The sequence below is a fragment of the Hermetia illucens genome, chromosome 1, assembly GCF_905115235.1.
Source record: "Hermetia illucens chromosome 1, iHerIll2.2.curated.20191125, whole genome shotgun sequence".
Taxonomy (NCBI): Eukaryota; Metazoa; Arthropoda; class Insecta; order Diptera; family Stratiomyidae; genus Hermetia; species Hermetia illucens.
In genome coordinates, this window is record NC_051849.1 from 148,921,387 (window position 1) to 148,943,769 (window position 22,383).

Below are 22,383 nucleotides of genomic sequence, written 5' to 3' on the forward strand. Positions count from 1 at the left end.
AAGCGTGCGAGTAAGGAGTCAAAATGTACGCACTTGAAGTGAGACAGGACTCATTTTCGGAAACTACCAAACCCAAAAATCCGAAAAAAAATCAGGGTGGTGCGCTTAGATGAAATCTAGGCCTCAAAATATGTCCCATTCCGATATCTGCTCAAATGAACTTAATAATAGTATATTACTAACTTTTAGAAATTTACTGTAAAACCCCCCTTAAATTCATCCTAGGGCTTCCGAGCTTTGCACCATACATGCTAAATTTCGTGGAAATCTGGCCATTAACGCCAAAGTTATAGCAGTTCAAACTTAGCACTTTCGCGCGAATTAACTGCTTCCAAAGCCATGCAAATAAGATGCTGACGTCATAATTAACGGGAATAATTGACATCCGCGTGAAATATTAAAGTCGCATTTATGAAGAATCTACTTATCTGCAGCCCTTTTTGTTTTGTGTAAAACACTTATGTGAAATCTAATCTTCGAGAGATGTCCCATTCCGGTATCTGCTCAAATAAATGTACTAATAGTATATTATCAACTTTTTGAAATTGACTAAAAAACTCCCCTTAGGTTCGTCCTAGGTGTATTATACCTGACATAGAAGACAGCCTCGTGCATACACATGCCAAGTTTCATGAAAATCCAACTATTAGTGCCAAAGTTATAGCAGTTCAAACTTAGCAATTTCTTGGGAATTAACAGCATCCTAAACCATACAAATAAGATGCTGACGTCATAATTAACGAGAATAATTGAAATTCGAGTGAACTATTAAAATTCCATTCAAGAAGAATCTAATTCTCCCTAGCCTTTTTAAGGTTTTGTGTAAACACAAAACCTTATTAAAATCGGTTTACCGTCTGTCTGTCTGTCTGTCTGTCTGTCCGTCTGTCTGTCTGTCTGTCTGTCTGTCTGTCTGTCCGTCACACGCATTTTTCTCGGAGACGGTTATAGCGATTGACACCAAATTTGGTAGAAAGGTGGGAACTGTGAACGCTCACACATACAGTGAGTTACATCCTTTTACGTTGAATTTAAGGGGGGGTCCCCATACATGCAAAAGGGGGGTGTAAATTTTTTTTTCATCAAATATAGTCATGTGGGGTATCAAATTAAAGGTCTCGATTAGTACTTTTCGAAGCCGGTCTTAGTTTTGACATTTCTTGGAAACGTGGGGAGTGCGGGGGGTTGAAAGTGATCATTTCTTTAAGGGGGCCATTCTCAGAAACTACCAAACCGAAAAATCTGAAAAAAATCAGGAGGCTGCCACTATATAGTGCCTAGGCTCCGAAATACCTTCAATACCGATATCTGTTCAAAGAAAGTTAATAATAGTATATTACTATAATTTTTTATAATTGGCTGGAAACCCCCCTTAAATTCATCTTAGCGGCACGAAATTCTGCAGTGATGTAGGCTATAATGTAGAACATGATCATACCAAGTTTGATGGAAATCGCACTATTACTAACAAAGTTATAATACCCCAAATTTGTTGCTTCTTTGAAAATTGAAGACTATCAATGTCAATATCACCCGAAAGTGGATACTCTCACATAATATATGGATATATTACGTGCTACGTACTAAGAAATACACAAAACCTTTCGTACCTGAAGCGTCCAGCTTCCGGTTTCCCGACTTGTTTATATTTAATGTAGGTTACATTCTTGGCATCTGCTAATACATGGGTTTCCATCAAATGATTTATTTAAATCGCTTTTTAAAAAGTAGAGGGCAATGCAATTTTTAGCTATGTGACATGGAGCTGACGTGCACACGACGCTCCTCACATCTTTTTCTTTTTCTTCAGCCTTTGTCCCGTTCACAAGCGGGGTCGGCTCGTCGTGATCGGTTTCGTCATTTTATTTTATCAAATGCCTGATCAGAATGTAATCGCAAGGCTTTTAAATCCCGATCCAGCGTATAAAGCCCCTGATGTTTCGGCCGGCCTTTTGGTAGCTTACTATCGACTTCGATCTTCAGACCAATTTTGGTAAGTGAATTCTCGTTAGTGCAAATTACGTGAACCATTGAAGATGCCTCTCTTGCAGTTTTTCCATGATCGCTGCAAACCCATATCGATCGCGGATATTCTCATTTCAGACGTGATCAAAACCTGTCACGCCACCAGTGCAATGCAACATCTTCGTTCCCATTACCGCAAGACGCCGTTCATTGTCTTTTATAGTCGGCCAACACTCAGAACTATAGAGTTATGGAATGCCACTTCATCCAGGTTGCGTTAATACGTGAAACAATTTCATTACGCAGTTCTCAATTGGCTGATAGCATTAACTCGAGATATTTAAATCGCTGAGTTCTGGCAATGGCAGTAACCTGCCCAGAACTGAGCGATTTAAATATCTCGGGTCAATGCTATCAGCCAATGGAGAACTACGTTATGGTCCTCACATAGGGAAACACAAAACCTTTTATACCTGAAGCGTCAAGCTTCCGGTTTCCCGACTTGTTTCTATTATATTATCATATAGAAGCCTCCCTTCCGAACAATATAAAATTTAGATAAACTTTTTAAGGAAAGCGTAGTTTGACAAGCACTGACCAAAAAACCAATCCACTGCCCCTTGTTGATTCTACTTTTTCGAATATTTGCAAATCGTTTGTTTCATCATCAAGTGGCCGCCAGTATTGAAAATCAAATCGTTCGGACGCATCGGAAAAAGTTCCCGCACAACATGTATTCTCCGCAGTATATTCTCCTCCCGATAGTAGTGATATTGGAATCTTTTCAAATAGTGTGTAGTGATCACTCAGAGATCTCCCAGAATAGTTCAATATTGCACAGCACATTGGATAATAATAACACTTGCGACGCGGTTAACCTAGAATGCATCATTTGGGCCAATATCACTCTGCAGACCGGAGCACAGCTTCCGGTTAATATAGATTGCTCATCGCTAAATGACACTGGCCAGCACAATCTGAGCTACAGTAGCCAATTAAGTGATTTATTTTTAAGTCGGTTTAAAAATATACGAAATATTTCGATGGACGGACTTTGCTCGAATGTACCAAGCTTCGGATTAGAGCACTTCCCTGACACAAACAGCAGCGTCCATCGGGCGGTTTTTCGAAACTTCTTAATTGATAATATAACAAATGATTTATTAGAGAATGTGGCCGCAGTGCGAGAAATCATTTTTGAGAAAAACTTTTTCAAAAACATCAAAGACGATGCGTTCCAGCATACGCCCCTTGTGACTACTCTGAGTTTCCAACAAAACCACATCTGCAATATCGAACCAGGTGCCTTCGACGGGTTAACAAACTTGAAATCTTTAAATATAAACGAATCCTATCTGTCCGTAGAAATAGCGGACTTTTTCAAAAATGTCCACTGTGATCAGTTAACGTTAACAATGCAAAGAATGAACGACAAAGTCTTCCAGAATCTTCCTGAACAACTACGTACACTAGAAGTTACCAACATGTCCTTCCTAGACTTAATAGTTGAAAACGACGGAGAAATGACGACTCTGGTGCTGCTTGAAAACGAAATTGTGAATCTAACTGTGATCGATAATTCTAAACTGAAGTTCTTGAATTTAAGTCATAATTCTATCAAACATTTAAAATTTATCAACTGTTCGGGTGTACAAATCCTGGATCTGAGTTTCAACTCATTAACGCATCTGCAAGGTGAAAGTTTCATCGACATGGACCAACTCGAGTCTATTTATTTACAAAATAACAGACTGAAAACATTCTCAATTGATATTTTCCAAACATCGATACCCACCTTGATAAAAATAGATTTATCCAACAATTTTCTGCGCGCCATCGCCATAGGAGTCGATATCAATCCGAACCCCCACCTGAAAATAGACGTCAATAAAAATCCATGGGAGTGCAGGTGGATACTGGACCTGGCCAACCAACGACCGGACCTGTTCCGCATTTTCCAGTATGAGAAGTTTGTGAGTAGGATAAACGTGAAGGGGTTGCACTGCACCACATACCCTACAGGACCACCTTTCGCCCACGATAGTTTGCACCATTTTGACAACCCTTTGGCCATAATGCCACACCTAACAATGGATTCAGCAAACATCCCAGAACGGAATATTCGGAAACAAATCCTGTACGGATTTCTTGCTTGCATTGGCTTAATTGTCGTGCCCGCCCTTGCGTTTTACATTTGGAAAAGATGTCGTAGGTCAGGTCAGGTGCCATTCTATCGATCCTTGAAAAGATCACAGTGGTCACCAGAACGTTTTGATGTAATCCGACAGCTACCGCGTGATAGTTCGCCAGGATACGAAGTCCCTTTGCAGTTTTTTGATACCAACGCGAATATGGAAGACATCGAACTACTGGACACAATCGGCAATTTGGAACCGATAGAAATGCAGATCGATGAAGTACCTGAACCGGTGGCTATTTACGAGGAGATCAAAGATAACAGATGATCCAGGACTGATATTCAAGCAAAATGTAGTACAGTTAATGACTGAGTTTGAAGGAAGAATTTTCATATTTATAATATGTACAAGTGTAACCTTAGATTTAACAATGATATAACTTGCCTCATTGATTTTATCAAATTTTGAGGACAATGCCTATTTGCAGAAATACAACAGAGTTTATAGCCTATGGATTTATTTTTGATATTTTGACTGATGAATTTTTCAATATCTAATCCACATTTCGTCTAATCTGACTCCAAGGTACCACATAATTTTTTTTTTCGTCGTCTCTAAAATGTGTTTAACTGCATATATATATACAGGAAGGCCGCGCTTAATCATTTCAAATACTACCTTTGAAGGTAGTTAGTTACCTCTACTTTGCCCTTATGGAAACAATAATGACAACTAAAAAACTACTTTGATTTCATTCGAGTTTACCACCAACAACCAATTGTATTCCTCATCAAGGATCGCCTGTGTCAGGACAGAGTAAGCCAAACCCATTATTATTCTGTTAAGAAAAATTCCTATGTACCTATTAGTATCTCAAGCAAGCCCATAACCATCAGAAACTTTAGTATATTCCCTACTTCCAGATCTCTCAACTTTGCATCTGCTATTAAGTTTTCCCCCAGATGCGTCGACCTACTTTGCACAAATAGCGGACATTGTCCCAGGACATGTAAAGAGGGGACAGCCTGATTCCCCTTTTGGGACCGAAGTTTTTTCAGCGGCCTAAAGCGATTTTAGCAAAATTGAATTGAACTTGGAGAGTGAACGGCATGATTTTCACTCAGGGCTCGGATTTATTTCCTACGACCGGCTACCAACAGGCAAGCAGATGTCGTCAGCATGATTGTGATATTTTAGGATATTTTTATTCGTTATATTGCCTCATTGCCATAGTTTCGAAGTTTTGCAAGTGTTTTGTTCCAGTTTAGTCATACTTTGGGGTGCAAAAACAGCTTTCAACGCTTCCTGACTGCCAGAAGTCACTAGGGCCAGACTTAAAAATATACTCAACGCATTAACTACTTGTTATGAATGTCGACTAAAAGGGATAGAAATTTGTAAGCTTCTGGAATATTCGCATTTGTTTCCCTCGCAACCCTTGGAATATTCGTTTTCCCCAACTTTAGCTTCCGACAATATAAGCCAAGTTAGATGGTGGGATTATAAAGAACACTCCTCCTCCGTCCTCCTGACGAGAATCCAGTGACGGCTACCGCAAGGCGTTCCATCTGGAGACCGGTTTTTGACAGCATCTTGGTTACACGATTCCGGTTCAGTTTAGGAGGCATCACCCTACCTTTTTTCTTCAATGTCTAGCGAGGCTGCTAGAGGCAGTCGAACTGTTTGTGATAAACTGGAGTTGGTTATTCAAGAAATTATGTGAGCAGGCCCACTGGGGTTCCATTAAAAGGCAAGACGTTTTTAATACAAACGGAGTTTACGATGCAAGCCTTGTAAGCGGCAACCAGAACGATCTTCTTTTTTTTTTGTTTCTTTAGCCTTTGTCCCGTTCACAAACGGGGTCGGTTCGTTATAATCGATTGTGCCATTGTGCTGCATCAAAGGTCTGGTCTGCATGCAGTCGCAAGACTTTCAAATCACCATCCGGTGTATCAAGTCGCAGTCGTTTCGGCCGGCCTCTTGGTCGTTTACCACCAACTTCGATGTTCAGACCAATCTTGGCAAGTTAATTCTCCTTAGCGCAAATTATGTGACCATATCATCGAAGCCGCCTCTGTCGCAATTTTTCCACGATTGGTGCAACCCCATATTAATCGCGGATATTTTCATTTCGTATGTGATCAAGTCGTGTTACACCATTGGTCCAACGCAACATCTTCGTTTGTATTACCGCGAAACCTCGTTTATCGTCTTTTATAGTCGACCAACACTCAGAAAAAACGAGGGCGACAGGGCGGACGACACTGCGGTAAATTTTAGACTTGAGACGTTCCTTGATACGTCAATCACAAAGAACACCAGTTGTCGAACGTCACTTCATGCAGGCTGCCCTAATACGTATATCAATTTCATAACGCAGTTCTCCATTGTCTGATACCATTGATCTGACATATTTACGTCGCTCAGTTCTGGGCAGGTCACTATCACTGATAGTGATAGTGCCTGTTTCATGGGGATCGATGGTCGAAAATTCTGTTTTATTCAGATTCAATCTGAGACCATGTTGTGTGAGGCGATCATTCCATTTTTGCGTATCCCCTCTTCCGAAAATAGGGATTTCTTCTATTCTTACATTGAACACACATGCATACTTTTATCTGAGTCAGCGGTAATAAAACTCAATTCCACAATCTTCAATAAATGAAACATTAAAAACTTTAAATGCATTTTTGTCGAAATGACGTGTTCTCAACTGGCCGTCAGTTAATCTCAAGATCTACTAAACCAATTTGAATAAACTTTGGGGCATTTTATTTGCTAACATATTGTGTGTGACAATTCACCACATTTATCACAAAAAAAAAATTGTAGATTAGAAAAAAACGATTAAACAAGTCGGAAATCAGAAGTTCGCCCCTCCAGGTATGAAAGGTTTAGTTTGTTTCTTATGTAAGTATATTTGAGTGCAGAACTACCCCATTTGTACGTGACTCGTAATACGCATGTATATATATTTGGCATTTCAAACTAATTATTATACTTACTTTAGTGCGATTTTGATATTTTTGGTTGCAGTCAATGATGGTAAAATTTTTACCAAACTTGAGGATAACATACTTCATACTATAGACTATATTATAACTTTAGGATAAACTTGAGGGGATTTCTAATCAATTTCCCGAAAACATAGTAATATACTATTAATAATAATAATAATAATAATCGTTGGCGCAATAATCAATATTGGATCTGGGCCTTGAGGTGTGTTAGAGAACTTCATTCAAGACCGTAACGGTACACTACAGTACACTATAGGAGGCAATGTAGTCAGCATTGCGCTCGCCCGAGACTATTACCCTGATTTGACTCAGGTACTCATTAACAGCTGAGTCAACTGGTATCCGACGTCAAATCACGATACAAATTCCACTGCCACCAGTGAAATTTGAACCACGACCTTCCGTACGATAGCCTTGTCCTCTAACCACTCAACTATCCGGATACAATTTACTATTATTAACTTAATTTGAGTAGATATCGATATGGAGAGTATTTTGAGGCCTGGGTACCGTGTAGAGGCAACTTCACGTATTTTTCAGATGTTTCGGTTAGGTAGTGCAGAATGGATCCGAGAAAGAAATCATCGCCACGTCGTCGTCGTCTTTCCAACAAACGTCAAACCCAAGACAGGTTTCGAAAAGTACTAAGTAGTCTGAAGTGTACCAAGAGAAGTTTAATTTGAAACCCAACATGTCTACATTCTTTATACCGCCCTTTTGCATGTACGAGGACCCTCCCCCTCAAACTCAACATAGAAAGATGTAATTCACTGTTCCCCCTTTGTCACCAGATTTTGTGTCAATCGGTATAGCGGCTTATGAGAAAAGCGCGTTTAGCAGAGAGACAGACAGACGGACGGACAGGCAGACAGACAGACCTATGAGGAGTTGCCAGATGTTTCATTAGGTGCGACTCCAAGCAGCTGATAGGGGCATACCGATTGATGTGTAAATATGTGTGCATGCACTTTCTTTTCAGACTCATCAGCTCTCTGCCAAAGACGGCAAAGGAAAGAGTACAAGAAAGGCCTATACAAGTCGATGGTGAAGGAGCGTATAAAAGGAGCAATCTCGTCGGTCACTTGGGGCAGAAATAGTTGAGCCGTCCGAATTTAACAAGGACAGGAATATGGTAAGGACTATCAGAGTCCTCTACAAATGAGTGTAGGAAAACAAAAGAAATTCCAAGGAGAGCCGAAACCTGCTGTCCTAACAGTGTCATAGGCTACTCAAATGACACCTAAAAGAGAAAAAGAAATACAGGCAGTTGCGAAAAGCGGAGATAAAGCTTCACAAAGGGGAAAACATATGGCCAAAATGTGAACGTCGGCTAATGCGGAGAAACCCAAGGCGAAAGAAAACACTGAATGGATCAAAGTTACCAACAAAAAGACGAAAAGGGAAGTGCCCGCAGTTATCTCTAGCAAGTGCAATCTATGCGAAGATACTCAAAAAAGTCAAAGCTAATCCCAACCTAATGGATCTGAGGGGAAATCCGCAGAACCCAGAAAACGGATCTCATGGAGATGAAAACATCCAGCGTGGGCAAAACAGACAGCTTTCGCATTCAATTTAAAAACTACTAATACTTAAATAAGTGCCTAAAAACATTAAATATGCATATATGGAAGGATCTCAATGAAGTGACATGGATAGGAAAACTTTCCTCTGCCTTGAAGGAGCAATTCAAGTTAGAGGAACTCGCGGTGGAGTCTATTGTTAGTTAGAGAAGGATACGTGGAGGCACCGCAGAAGTTGTTAGCGGGCGGAAAAGTTCAGATTGGGCGAGTTGTCTGTCGTTTGAGAGAACGGATCTCACTTAAGGAGCATTTTAAATTCCTCATTTTTGGTAACCACGTGGAAGCATGCACCAGCGCCATTGATCGATCCGATTAACACAGAAGGTGTGGGGGGAAAGGCCATATTGCCAGGAAGTGCTATATGGACCCCAAATGCCTGTTGTGGGGAGTAAAAGAGGGACGGGATAGCCGGCATATTGCTGGAAGTTATAAATGCCCGAAATTCAGGAAGGCAATGAGCAAATTAGGTTTGTTGAAATAAATCTCAACCATTGCAGGGTCGCTCCGCATTTACTTGAACAGACCACCAACGAATCTGAGGTGGAAATTGTCACTGAATCTTATATAAATTGTCATTGTGGTGTTTAGGCTACAAATTTAACTTGTGGAGCAGCGACATGGGCGTGTGGGGGAAAATATGTGGTGTCTATATTTATAGCTGCTTAGCTCCACCAATGTTAAAGTTGTCTGGATTCAAGCAAATGCTTGACAATCATGTGCTCAACGCAAGAAAACAAGGGGACGGAGCTTATTAGAGGCTTTTGCGCAATTGAATATAGTCCTGGCTAACGAGCGTGATGTAAACACCTTTCGGAAGGAAGGGTCTGCCTCAGGTGTAGACCAAAATTTTTCAGCCCTGCACTGGTACGTGGTATCCTTGGTGCTTCAGTGAAGGCTACACCCAGAGCGATCGACAGGCAGTCCTCTCTGGACTATAGAGGGAGCCAGAGGGCAAAAAACCATCATGCTCGGCACTAAGGTGTCACGCTGGATTGCAAGCAGACCTTCATAGAGGTGTAGTTAGAGAAATCTAGTAGAGCAAACGCCTCTACAGAAAAAGCTCTCCATCTGGCACAATACATGGTCAAAGTATGTGGTGCATCCATTCCTAAGAAGTGCTCCTTCCCCAGTAGAAAACCAAACTACTGGTGTGATAGTGAACTGGCCAGTTTTCGATCAGCCTGTCACCGAGCCAGGAGAGTAGCTGAGAGAGCGGTAGGTAGAATTCATCAAGGACAGGCAAAACGCCTATAAGAAAGCCGCAATCCTCAAGCTCGGCATCTAATGACACAAGAGAGGCTCTTGTCAGAAGCGGACGTAACAGCGTGGGGAAGTGCCTGTAGAATCGTTATGGGGCAATTTGAAGGCCTTTCATCTCCGCAGATCACGTGCCTTTCCCTCTTGTCAAAAATCACCCAGGGGTTATTTCTCCCGCAAAAGAAGAGTTGCTTCCAGCGGCCTTTGAATGTGACGCCAATACCACCAGTTACCAGAGACGAGCTGTTGGAAATCTGCGGCAGAATGGGCGGCAGTAAAGCCCCGGCGCTAGATGGAGTACCGAATAGGATCCTTAGTCTAGCATCCTCCTACAGACCCATACGTCATCTGGGCACTGTGAGGGAAATGCTGGAGCGGGTTATATAAAATAGATTGCTACCGGTTGTCGAGAGCCAAGGTGGAATTTGGGATCAACAGTAGGAGTCCCGTAGAGCCAGATCAACCACTGATGCATCAAATTGATTACTGGCTTGGCCGAAAATGCAACTCATGGGAAAGGCACTACCAGCAAATATCGCGTGGTGATGACCTTGCACGTGAGAAATGCATTCAATTCAGCCATTGTGAACTTAATATGGAAATTTCTGGCAAAGTTTGGCATTTCCGTTTATCTCGCTACTATTGTCGATAACTATTTACAAGAACGGAGGCTCTGTAATGATACCGAAGACCAACCCCAGAAGCACATTATCCCCGCAGATGTCCCACAGAGCTTCGCTTTGGGCCCACTACTGTGGAACATGATGTATAACGATACTCAATTTTCCGGTCCCGGAAGAAGCCACGGTGGTGGGCTATGCCTACGACATAGCACCGATTATGGTCGGAAAGCATCTCAAAGATGCTGAGTTACGCTCATGAAAAGCGATTAGAGCTGCTAAGAGTTGGGTAGAGAATTCTGGTCTGCCGCTTGCGGAGGAAACTTCATTACCAAGCGCTCTAAAAGAAATTATGCTCGTATTCAAATTGCAGATTATATAATCACTTGTTTTATAAACAAAACTTTAAAGAAAGTCGATTTTTAATTATTTTTTTTCAAAGTTCAGCCATTTTTCTTTTTGTACCAAATTTTTATTAAACAGCGGTGAATTGTTCATGAGAATTGCACCGAGTTTGAATTCTCTATTTGAGACTTGCCAATTTTAATTTTAAATTTGAGTTCTTCAAGTTCTTCAATGTAGTAAAAAAAAACTAATAGTTATGCAATACTCCAACGTAATCATTTTTCTGATTTTATACGATTATGTGGAAAAATTAAAGTTAATATTTTGTATACACTCCTCTGACATCTAGTACGTCCTCATAGTCAAACTACAAACTGGGTCTTCACAAATTTGATATAGTATTACGCACCATGCACCCGACGCATTTGGCCAAAATTTGATTAGTGTCCCCTACTCCACTGTGTCCGACCGTTTGAAGCAGTCCCGAGGTGTTCGGTGAGGTTAGGTCTGGATATTGGAGAGGCTAGTCTAACGCACTCCTGTAGCCATTTGTCGGGTGATTTTACTATGCGCTGCGGATCATTGTCCCTTTGAAAAACAAAAGAAAAACATGATGCCAAACAAAAGATTCTATAGAACCTTAGTATAAGAGTCTGCTGTCATTCTTCCTTCCATATTCTCCAATCTCGCAGCCCTTTCTTGCTATACAGTTCCATACCCTTATCAAGCTCAGTCACTTTTAGCCCAGGTTTTTTATTTTTCTGAGAACGCCAATCGCAATTTCTGATGTCTCTCTGTTAGTAAGGATTTCTTAACTTTTGCGCGCCCCATTAGACAAACAGTTTCTGAGAATATTTCCAATTTGTCATCGTGGTGTATTTTTGCTGCATTTCGGTATTTATCACTTCTTATACCCCCTACAAGCTCCTGCTCGAGCACTTGATTAAGAGTCCGCGTGCGGTTTGTCTTACTTTTTACAGGGAAATCGAAAATTTTTTGGCGAATTTAGTTTACCATGTCAACAGAGATTCCAACCTTTATTGAAATCTGCCAATACGTTTTACCACTACGCAGCAGATTCTCAGTTTCCTTCGATATATTTTGAGTTAAGGACTTGTTCTCTTATTCATTGCCTACCGACAAAAACAAACGCCTTAATGATTTTTTTTAACTTATTTGTACGTCTTACCTTTATATTTAGTTCATATTTTTAATTTGACACTTTTTAGAAAGCAAACACAGTTTTACTCCACGCGAGAAACTCACAAAATTGACCGTTAATTCTGGCTTAACTCAGGAATATGTAGATAATGGAAATTCAAACACTTCGCAACAAAAATATTAAATGCTATTTGTAGATTGACATTGAAGCTACAACATTTAATAACAAGCCAGAATACTGGAAGTTGGCGCTTCGGGTATAAAGATTTTGTGTTTTTTTCACACTAAAAGATATATGTACATATTACAGACATAGATATTATGCTCACTCTATGCAAACAAACATTGCCCTCTTATGCACGTATATAAATTGATTGTACCCATACTTCCGATTTACTTCGTACACGAAAGCATATATATGTCTATATACACGAAATTCGCATAAAATGTAGAAGTATCATCTTCTAGAATTTTGTTAATAATAATTGAATTTTCTTCAAATTGCCAAAGTGCCTTATCCATTATACCACTGCCAAATTTTATATTTCTAGAATAAACTTAAGGAGGGCTCCCGCTTAAATTTCTAGAATACGCTAATATACTATTAGTAACTTTATTTGTGCAGTATCGGAACGGAGCGTATTTTGAGGCGTAGATTTTGTTCAGATACACTGCTGTAATTCTTTTTCCGATTTTTCCGTTGGGTAGGTTCTGATAACCAGACTTGTTTCACTTTTTGGAGGTTATATTTTGTGCCCTCAGTCCCCTACGTTTTATCCAATACCAAATATAGGACCAGGTTGGAAAATTACTAATCGAGCTCTTTCATTCGATATCACACATGGCCATATTTAGTGACAAAAAAAAATTTGCACCCCCTTCTCATGTATAGGAAGCCCCTTCTTAAACTCAAGAAAAAATGGCACCACTTACTATATGTAAACGGATTCACGGACTACACGTTCTCACCAGATTTCGTGGCAATCGATTCAGCGTTTCCCGGATAAATCGGGTGTGACAGACAGACAAACAGACATCGAATCGATTAAAAAGCGTCACTAATTCGAGCTTGATCAATATTGCGAGCTACCGTATATAATGAGAATTTAAAAAAAAAAATTGAAAGGATAGATGATTTAATAAGAAAAAGTTATGCGATCATAGTTAAAAAACTGCTGAGAAAAAAAATTCAAAAAATTGGTTTTGGGCCTTCTAATGTACCTAAATCAACCTCCGAATCTGAAAACCATCTTGATTCACGTTCTACACATCTTTTAAGCAACATTAACACAATTCAAGTGGGCAAAAATGATATTAACCAAGCAATTGATTACAATTGCATTTCAGAGTACGTACAGATCCAAGGTCGACCATACTCGGAACCTTCTAAACCTCGGGTGTTGCAGATTCCTTATACAACCCTCCTGTCTGCTTGTCTCCATTTATCAGCAACAAAAAAATTCTTAAATATTTTATAATGATTTATTCAATAACTTCTTAAGGAAATTAATATATGCATAACAATTTAGAAAGCAATTCTTTAACAAATCACAATGCGTAAGTATCTTTATCATTAGATTAAAGAAAAATCAATGAGATTTAGAATGGTATACTAAATATAGTAAGTAACATAATAAAAGACAAAAAGAAATACATAGGGTCATAATTACAGAACTAATTCAATAATCACGGAGAAAATACAATAAACAATTCAGTTTTGGGTCGAACTACATTTTCCTAATTTTTAGTTTCCCCAACTAACAACCTCAGCACATTGTCACCATCGCTACATCACAAAACATTTTTTTTATATTAGAAAATTTGTTATTATTTCGCTTCACCAGATCTCTACTGGAAATCAAAGCTTAATTCAAACTTATATCAAAACAATAACATTATTGAAAATTCTTTGGCTAATTTTGTTGTAATTCGACTCTTTTGCTTCACATCATTTTGAATTTCTACCAATTGGCAAATCACAGAGCAACAAGTTAAAGATTATGAAAATTTAAACCAACAATTGTATAAATGTAGCGTCAGTTGTCAAACATATCAAGTAGAATAATAATTTGATTAAAAACTACACTTACTAGAGTTTCACAAAGCTCGGCCCAAGAACCTACCAGAATGCCTACAACATAATCACAAGGAAAATCTGTGGAGTAACTTCTTAGCAATGTGGCAAACCTATGAATGATGCTCTGATAAAATTCACTAAAAGAGAATGAGGATGTGCTCCTTCTCGTTAATCAAGCATTCCTTGGTGACTCCAATCTCCAGCAAAAGCGAATACACTATAAGCAACGTTCAAAAAAGCAGTCTAAGCACCAATCCATACATACTTTTGTTTTCCTTGCGGATTTTTCCATTAATTAGGTTATACGCACTCTGATCGGACCTTCACATCCAGTAATAAACCTACGGTCACCAGTGGACTTTAACACACCAGCGGTTGTTCCCACGATGCATTACAGAACCGGTCCATATCCTTTGGTTCATCATCGAAGGCAACCCAAGTATTTTGCAAATACTGTCGATGATCGCTTTCCAAAAAGTTAGATGAGATCTCTGGAGTGAAGTCAATAAGCAAATCCCTTATTGGTTCCTCCCGACAAGACTCATCGGTTTTCTCCTTTCGGCCATCCTTATTGCCGCGGCTCTGTAACTCGTCCGTGTACATTTTCCGCTCGACTGTGTGTCGCCACATTTGGTAAGCATTCTCAAAGCAGCGGGCAACGGTTAACGTGACGTCATGAGCAATCCTACGTTTCGGACATAGGAATACATAGCATGTGAGTTTGTCATTGTCCTTGCTCGTTGCCACTTTCGACGTGTCGATCTTCTCTGCTGCTGTTGCATTATCCATGGCGTCGTTAGGGTCGACGCTATCGGGTGATCCTATGAAGGCAAAGACATGATCATGAGCTGCATCCGCTGAGCAATATGAAATTTTGTAAATAGATACTCGTAGAATTTGAGTTCCAGTCGAAACATCCATCATTTCAATCCCCCGTGGCGACACGTTTAAGTTCACACGCTGCGCTTTCCGACGAGATGACTTTGACGAAGATATGACTGCTTTGATGGCTTCGGCCGTCGCATTCTTAGATTTCTCCGACTCGATTGGTGTACTGCCTAAAAACTTAAGATTAAAGGTTGTTGTGGTGCTCTGATCTTCGTCCAAATCCCCGGCATCGGAAAGATCCTTCAGGCTTGTTGCTAATCCCCAGTCTTCACTTAACTCTGAAATAGAGAAAAAACGTCGTTTAGAAAACACAATACAATATTTAAATCACTCGCTTGTATTTTTTGGTTCGATAGAAGTGTCTGAAACTTACGCACATTTCCACGATGCTTTCTAAAAAATTGAAAAACTCAATCTAAACCATCTCAATGCAAAGAAATACTTGCTCAAACTCTATTTCTTAACTCCACGCTTCCACTAACTTCTGTCCTTACGGAAGCATTATCAAACAACACTCTAGGCAGCAAGCAATGCAATAAGGTTTGCTGGAATCTTCAAAACCAAATTTTGTTTGGGAATCCAACCCAAATGTTATTATACGTCTTTACCCAGCAACGTAACTATAAACCCATATGGGCACCCGCCTGAGCAAATAGCTGCCTACTATCCCCATGATAAAACCATCAGACTGGCTCTACCACTACAATTACTTTCTCGTTAGGAAATGTAACAAAATGTGAGGAGTCATGTATGACTAAGGTTATAAGAACAAGATATTTTGATTAAGACCTTCAATATTGTTCTGGAAAGGTACTCACTCCTGTTGATGATGAGATGAGGCTACAGCTTAATAGCGGTCATAAGACTCCAGTATCATCATTTTCGTGTAAATCCACTTGTTTCTGAGACGATGGTAATTTTCATATTCAGTAGATCTTAGCTGTCAATATCTATATCCAGATCTGACTTCCAGGAAATTTTTCTCTGATGTCCCCCTTTTGCAATCTAATCTTTTGTTGAACCCCACAATGCCTGCTGCTGACCAAACCACCATCCCAAATTTATTTTTGTCAACCAACAGGACGTTAACCACAAATGGAGCCTAAAGTGGGGTCAGAAAAAGTTAAGTCTGGCGATAGTGAATACGGCTGCAAATAGCCTATTTTACACTTTTGTTCATCGCTTTAAAGTAATAGCTTTAGACATTGATTCGTTGCCTTTCATAAGTTTACCTCACGAAGTAAATATTCCTATCGCGCCTATCGTGCGAATAGTTCCCTGTTCTTTCTTTCGAGGCTTTAAGTTTCGGAATTCATTGTCTACTAGAAGTTTCTTGAAATATGGGCGGGTGCAGGGGCTGATTCCCCTGGGCCCGAAGATCGGAGCCCCGGAATAGAAACTCTCAGAAAATATAGAGTGAGCCGTATTCACTCAGGGTCCGTATATTCTCTCTGCGGCCTTGGTCGTTTACGAATAATTCTGGAAATCATGAAAAGATAAAGAAATATTGTAATATGGAACAGGTTGAAGCCAATATAATCAATGATGCTATCAAAGTTGTTCATTAAAAATAGAACCTCCAACCCAAACAAATTTTTTTTAAGGATACGTGGAATAAACCGGGAAGGAGCTATTTTCAGGACATAAGGACACTTATTCCGAAATGAGGAAATATTATGCTCTGAGCGGTTAAGAAAAAATAAAATAACTTAGAACTAAACAGAAGTTCTCTAAGGATAGGTAAAATAAGTTATGTAAGACCAGTTCTCGGAACGATAAGATAAATCAATGCAAATTCTCAGAATGGAGAAAAGGGAGAAACTAAACTTCGAAGACTTACGCACTCAGTCAATATCTTGATCATGTTTTGAGAATAACCAAGCGCACTAGATGAATTTTTAGCAGAAATTGAATGAAAACCAGGGAAGTATCTGAAAGTAATTAGTATCACTAAAGCACTCTCCAGCATTTTTCGGGAAGTCTGTCTCGAAGGTAAGCATTATAACGAACGATCCTTTTCGTTGGTCTAAGATCGGCTTGTCTTCGATGTCGTTGTCCATCACTTAAGCAGGTTTAAATAGAGCGATGAATACTGTGAAGATATGTTCGGCAACTTCAACTTTAAAAAATATATTCGTTCTGCTGATGTTGTAGTGGTTCCTTCGAACTATTGCTACGAATGAAGACATGGCTTGTTACCACCAGGTGCTTGCACATTAAGATTCTTTTGCTGTTGTGTCGACTTCCATTGGCTGCTCGTAACATTTGGAAACGTTACCATTCGCCTTGGAAAAGTAATGGCGGTGGCACCTTGTTGCTGCTTTCAGTTGCCGATGTAACCGCTTGAACATACCAAAATCCAGATGCACATGCTGACATCTAGATGATTGTGATGCTGACAATTGCAATTTCTATAGTCAGTTGATGCGATCGATAGTGTGAGTTATTGGAATGAATTCGTGTTTCAACTATATGAAAGTGATTTATCACTGGGTACGTAGCCTGTCGTTCCCGGCAGTACGCTTCGTATTTCGTTCTGCTGGTCCTTCCTTCGGAAGAAACCCAATGGTTTGCAGCTACAGTAGATCCGGAAGGAGTACTCCAATGGATTTTAGCTTCCAAGGACGTATACACTCCTTTGGATTCATCGCCACTTCATATTGTTTTGGAACATAATTCCTAAGTGGTATACGTGCTCTTCCAATGAAGGTAAGCGACTAATATGTTATCTGTGTTGGCATACCAGAATTCCAAACCTTTCATCAGGCTACCTGGATCTACCTGGATCTATTGCATATTGCTGAAAAGACACTTTTTCTTACAGCGTTTGGGCAAATCTCCGCACGGTGTAGTAATTATTTTAGGCACAATATGCATTGGTGCATCCTATTGACTATTTAATGGACGTGCTAGTCCTAACGAGATACTGAGTTGCTTTATCGATGTTCGGCATCTTTGAAGCTAGTCTAATGGTGTTGGTATTGGAACTATATGCTAGTTTGGTGGCAACACGCAATTCTTCCGGCTCCGTCCGCGTGATTTATTTTCGGAAACTGTAGTAGGTTGTGAAGATATAGGGTTCTTCTAAAAATTGCCATGGTGGTCGATATTGTACATTTTCTCATCTCTCTTTGGTCCTGACAATTTGGATTGAGTCGATAATGTGCTAAGAAAGTTTAGGAACGTCCGCTATAATAAATCTCCGCAGTTGGCGATTCGATGTGGCAATTGGGGTCCAGTTGGCTGCTAAAAGCTAGAACGGTGTGTTTTTACTTTGTCCTTGCAATTTCGAAGGTTACTGAATGTATATATCGCGGGTGTCTATGAAGAATCTTGTTTCGTATCTTTGTTGAACATAAGCAGGCAGCATGAAGAAGTTGAAACAGAGACATTCGCCATCTTTGCCACCTCCCGATGACATTTCTAGAAATTCAGTTAGATGACCTTGTGCTTTGATCGCTTCACCCTGGGGTGAGGATTTTGGGACTTCGACTGTGAACACAATCGGGAACGAGAGCGTTAATGTTTATGTCCGGAGAAATTCACTGAGTGAGCCTTTAGTTTGACGACGCTAATCCCCGTTTACAACTCTGCAAGTTGGTTTGCGAATTATTGAACTAACTGCATTAAACCTGTTTCCGGTATGCAAGGCGAGGATAGTGACGATGCTTCCGCAATGCTGTGTAGACTTTGCCAACTAATCAGGCTACTGCTTATAATGGCTAATAATCTATTGTCGTGATAATCAGCTGAAAAACAGATCGTGGGCGTTCCATCCATAGACTTCGCTCCAGCTACTTTGGAACTGCACTACTACCAAGCTTCTGAATTTGGCGAAGAAACTGAGAAGCTTTCTCAAGGCTCCTGGAAGTAGTCCCCATGAGTTGCCCTTTTTTTTCCTTCTGACTAAATACAAGCACTTCATTAATTGTTCGCGTAAGTCATTGTATAGGCTATCTGTCACAGACTTTATGAAGATGTTGTCGACTTTGGTGATACCGCGCAATGATAGCACTGCAATAACTTGCAAATATTACAGCTGGGAATCTGTTATCATATACCTCACAAAGCTTCACTGCAGTCACAGTCACAGGGAGTACACTGTAGAAAGTTATTACAAATAGAAGACCACGCTTCATATTGATCTGCTTCCAAAATGAAAACTATTTTTTAAGGACCATATTTTTTCAGCTGGTGACAAGCAGAAATAAAATTCTGTTGAATCGATCGGGCTGAAATGTTTTCACATTATTCTACACATCAGTAAATCTAGTCCTAACTACGATTAAGTGTTTTCACTAATAATTTCCTATTTTTTCCGCATTTTCAATGAAAAAAGATGTGATTTTTAAAAATTTTCTTCCATCAGTTTAATGTTCAGCAAGGTAAAATTAAAAATTGTGGTTGGGACAATAGATACAAGTATTCAGAATAAGCAAATTTTTCAATTTTTGATACCAGATTATTTCAAATGGAGGTATGCTTGCCACCAGCAACCCCACCTATTCTTAGAGGAGTCTACTTTGACCGTAAAGTACAAACAATCTTTAAATTCATTAATTAAAAATTTTGTATAATATTTCAAGGTCCTTTTCGGCATGGAAGTCTGTGTTCGTAGTTTTCTCTAGGCTTGTCATTTGGTGTTATGACAGCGGTTACTGGCAATGAAACTTCAGTGCTTCAGCCCAGCTCTTTATTCCTAACATAATGTGAACGGGAGTTATTATGCTGAAAACTGGACGTAGAAGAGTTAAGGGTAGACAGTTTTATTCTTAGCAATAATAATAGTTTATGACGGAGGTCCACCAATTAGCCAGCTTTCCAGAAACCTACACGTTTTGCGGATAGAAAAATGAACGGTTAGTCTACACGTCACCATTTTGGTACAGCCATATTCTTTTCAAATTGATAGTTAAAATTAAAATTTGTGGTTTAAACTTCATTGAAACGCAAAAGTTCAGAGATGTCTGCGGACCCAAATCCATTATATTTAGGTTTGCGTAAAACCCCATTATACTCATGGGCACCAATCATAAAATCATTCATCCGAAATGCCTCGAACCATGTGAAACGCTGACTGATTAGTTTCCCTACTAATCTACGACTACCAAAATATTACCAGCTGATTGTAGCTCACATTCTACTTTGTATTACACTTTCGTTTCAATTGTATAACAAAAAGATATTTTTATTCATTAATCCAAGGACGCGAACATGCTTGAATCTCATGTGATTCGCCAGCATACGTAGTTAAATCTACTCTTGAATGCGCATTCTCGCTTTAGAAGATCTATCCAAAGTCCAACCAATTAGCATATGGTAAAAAACACAAAGACCTAAACATTTACCCTGAAGCACCGAAATCTTTTTGATTTCATAACAGAGAAACTAGAATACAAATTTATTCAGAATTTCACGTCGGGCGTCCTTCAACTTCAAAACTTAATAGACTGGAAATCGTAACACAATGATATCACCGAAGGAGCTTTCGCAAAAGAAAAAGTAGAAAGGAAACCCATGCAGCAGACCAGATTGTTGTCTTTCCTGAATTCTACACACATTTGATCGGCAAATGCAATAATCAAGGTTTGCACAATTTGCTCGCGATCACCTCCGGGCGTAACTTTTCTCATTTACGATATTAACGAACTAATCATCGAGGCCAATTCACTGGAAACGATTCTTCGTTTTTAAATTAATTTCATGTTCAACAGCAGAAAAAAACGCGCAACTAACACAGTTTTTCTTTATCGACAGTAATGCAACATCATGAGAGAGAAATTACCTGCAACACTATTAGATGCCGAATGCACAGATACAAATGGCGGAGATATAGCGTTTCGATTGAAATCAAACAAAACGATCACAAAAAACCTCAAATGATGAGGTTGCTGCTTTTTTTAAAGCTTACCCTTTCATCTAATCTTGCGTTCATCGCTTTTTGCCATTACCATCTTTTTACTGCATCTAATTCTATCTGAATCTTTAACATTATCCATCATGTGCGCACGATTACTGCTGGTTTCTTATCATTATCTCTAATAATTCATGCAGAAATAAATTAGTATTTACTCGCAGTCGTATATGCATAATTACTTCCAACAGGGCAACAGTAGTGGAACGAGGGAAAAACTGGTAATAATGCAAGGAAAATAGATGAGTAGCGAAGATGATGATCGGCTTAATTGGCTAGCATCTTGGAATACCGCAATTAGCGTATGAGCGTAATAGCCACGATCTATCGATTAACATAGAAAGCCACTTACTTTTGTGCTTAGTGTAAAGTTTCCATTTGCGAAAGAAGGACATTTTGCACTAATTACTATTCCCGATTTTACCGCACAAAAGATCTTTTTCACTTCTCCGTTACGTATTTGGCCAAGTACTATAATTGTCGATTGGCGTCTTATTTCACTTAGATTTTGAAACAATTAAGTATTCAGTAACCGTTTTTAATCTCGATAGTACGCTTTGATACGACCGATCAGCGCAGCGTCCAGTTTTGGTTTGACTCCAGTTCGAGTGAAGCTTTTCCAGCAAAACTTGGCTTGTACCCCGATCGCTAAGTGCGCGGCTATCTCTTGAGTCCGCAAACTAACTACGTTAACTCCAGCAACTTGCAGTGAAACTAACCAATCTACAGAGTCATGGAAGGGGCTGAACTCCCTGCGGCTGAGAAGGCTCGTGTTTGTGTTGAATGTTTTGTCGGATTAGATATAGTTCAAGGGGATGTCGCCGCGTTTTCGCACTATCAAAGTGAAGATTCGAAAGACGCAATCTCGACTGAAAATTGCGACTATGACAGTAGTAAGCGGTCCACGAAGAAGCGCTAAATGCTAAATTATATGTTGTTTTCTGAGTTCGAATGCACTCTCTAATGATTTTGTCACTTTGTCGCCTATTGCTTCCCCCGACGATTGGTCCATTATCGTTCTCATGATACCTAGATGATGCAGTATTTCACCTATTGAGCAAATTAATTGTAGACACACGCTGGGCATCCGTGGAAACATCTCAAACGTAAATGTTTATTTTAAATCTTAAACTTATTAAGCGCCGCATATTATCTTGAGATATTTTGATTTGGACTTTGTGGATTTTTAGATTTTGCGCGAAGCATTTGCCAACAATTCTATAACTGAGCTAAGAAAAGCATTCAGCTGATTGGGGAGAGAATTTCCGTCGACAATTCCCAAATATTGGAAAAGCCAATAATTTTTATTTTGAATTTTTTTTTGTTATAAAAAGTTGAGGAAGTAAAATGTCTACATGTAGTGGGTGGAAAACCTTCTACATTGAGATTGAAGGGTATCCCCATACAACAGGGGTATG

The 22,383-nt window shown here is 39.6% G+C and overlaps 2 protein-coding genes across 2 annotated transcripts; one reads left to right on the forward strand and one right to left on the reverse strand.

The window, feature by feature from the left end:
• Positions 1-2,611: 2,611 nt before the first annotated feature.
• LOC119646957 (insulin-like growth factor-binding protein complex acid labile subunit) lies at positions 2,612-4,614 on the forward strand. The gene has a single exon (XM_038047654.1). The coding sequence runs from the start codon at positions 2,697-2,699 to the stop codon at positions 4,428-4,430; it is 1,734 nt and encodes a 577-aa protein (XP_037903582.1). The 5' UTR covers positions 2,612-2,696; the 3' UTR covers positions 4,431-4,614.
• Positions 4,615-13,554: 8,940 nt separating this feature from the next.
• Positions 13,555-21,808, reverse strand: LOC119657928 (low density lipoprotein receptor adapter protein 1-like). The gene is made up of 2 exons (XM_038065118.1): positions 21,318-21,808; positions 13,555-15,329 (listed from the first exon to the last, which is right to left on the reverse strand). Exons 1-2 carry the CDS (start codon positions 21,358-21,360, stop codon positions 14,524-14,526), a joined length of 849 nt encoding a protein of 282 aa, XP_037921046.1. The 5' UTR covers positions 21,361-21,808; the 3' UTR covers positions 13,555-14,523.
• Between the last annotated feature and the right edge of the window lie 575 nt (positions 21,809-22,383).

Bases quoted from the DNA above. Each gene is read 5' to 3' on its own strand.
- LOC119657928 (XM_038065118.1), bottom strand. From the start codon at position 21,360: ATGTCCTTCTTTCGCAAATGGAAACTTTACACTAAGCACAAAA. The intron at 15,330-21,317 runs GTAAGTGGCTTT...TCTCTATTTCAG, and splicing joins ACTTTACACTAAGCACAAAA to AGTTAAGTGAAGACTGGGGA.
- LOC119646957 (XM_038047654.1), top strand. From the start codon at position 2,697: ATGTATTCTCCGCAGTATATTCTCCTCCCGATAGTAGTGATATTGGAA.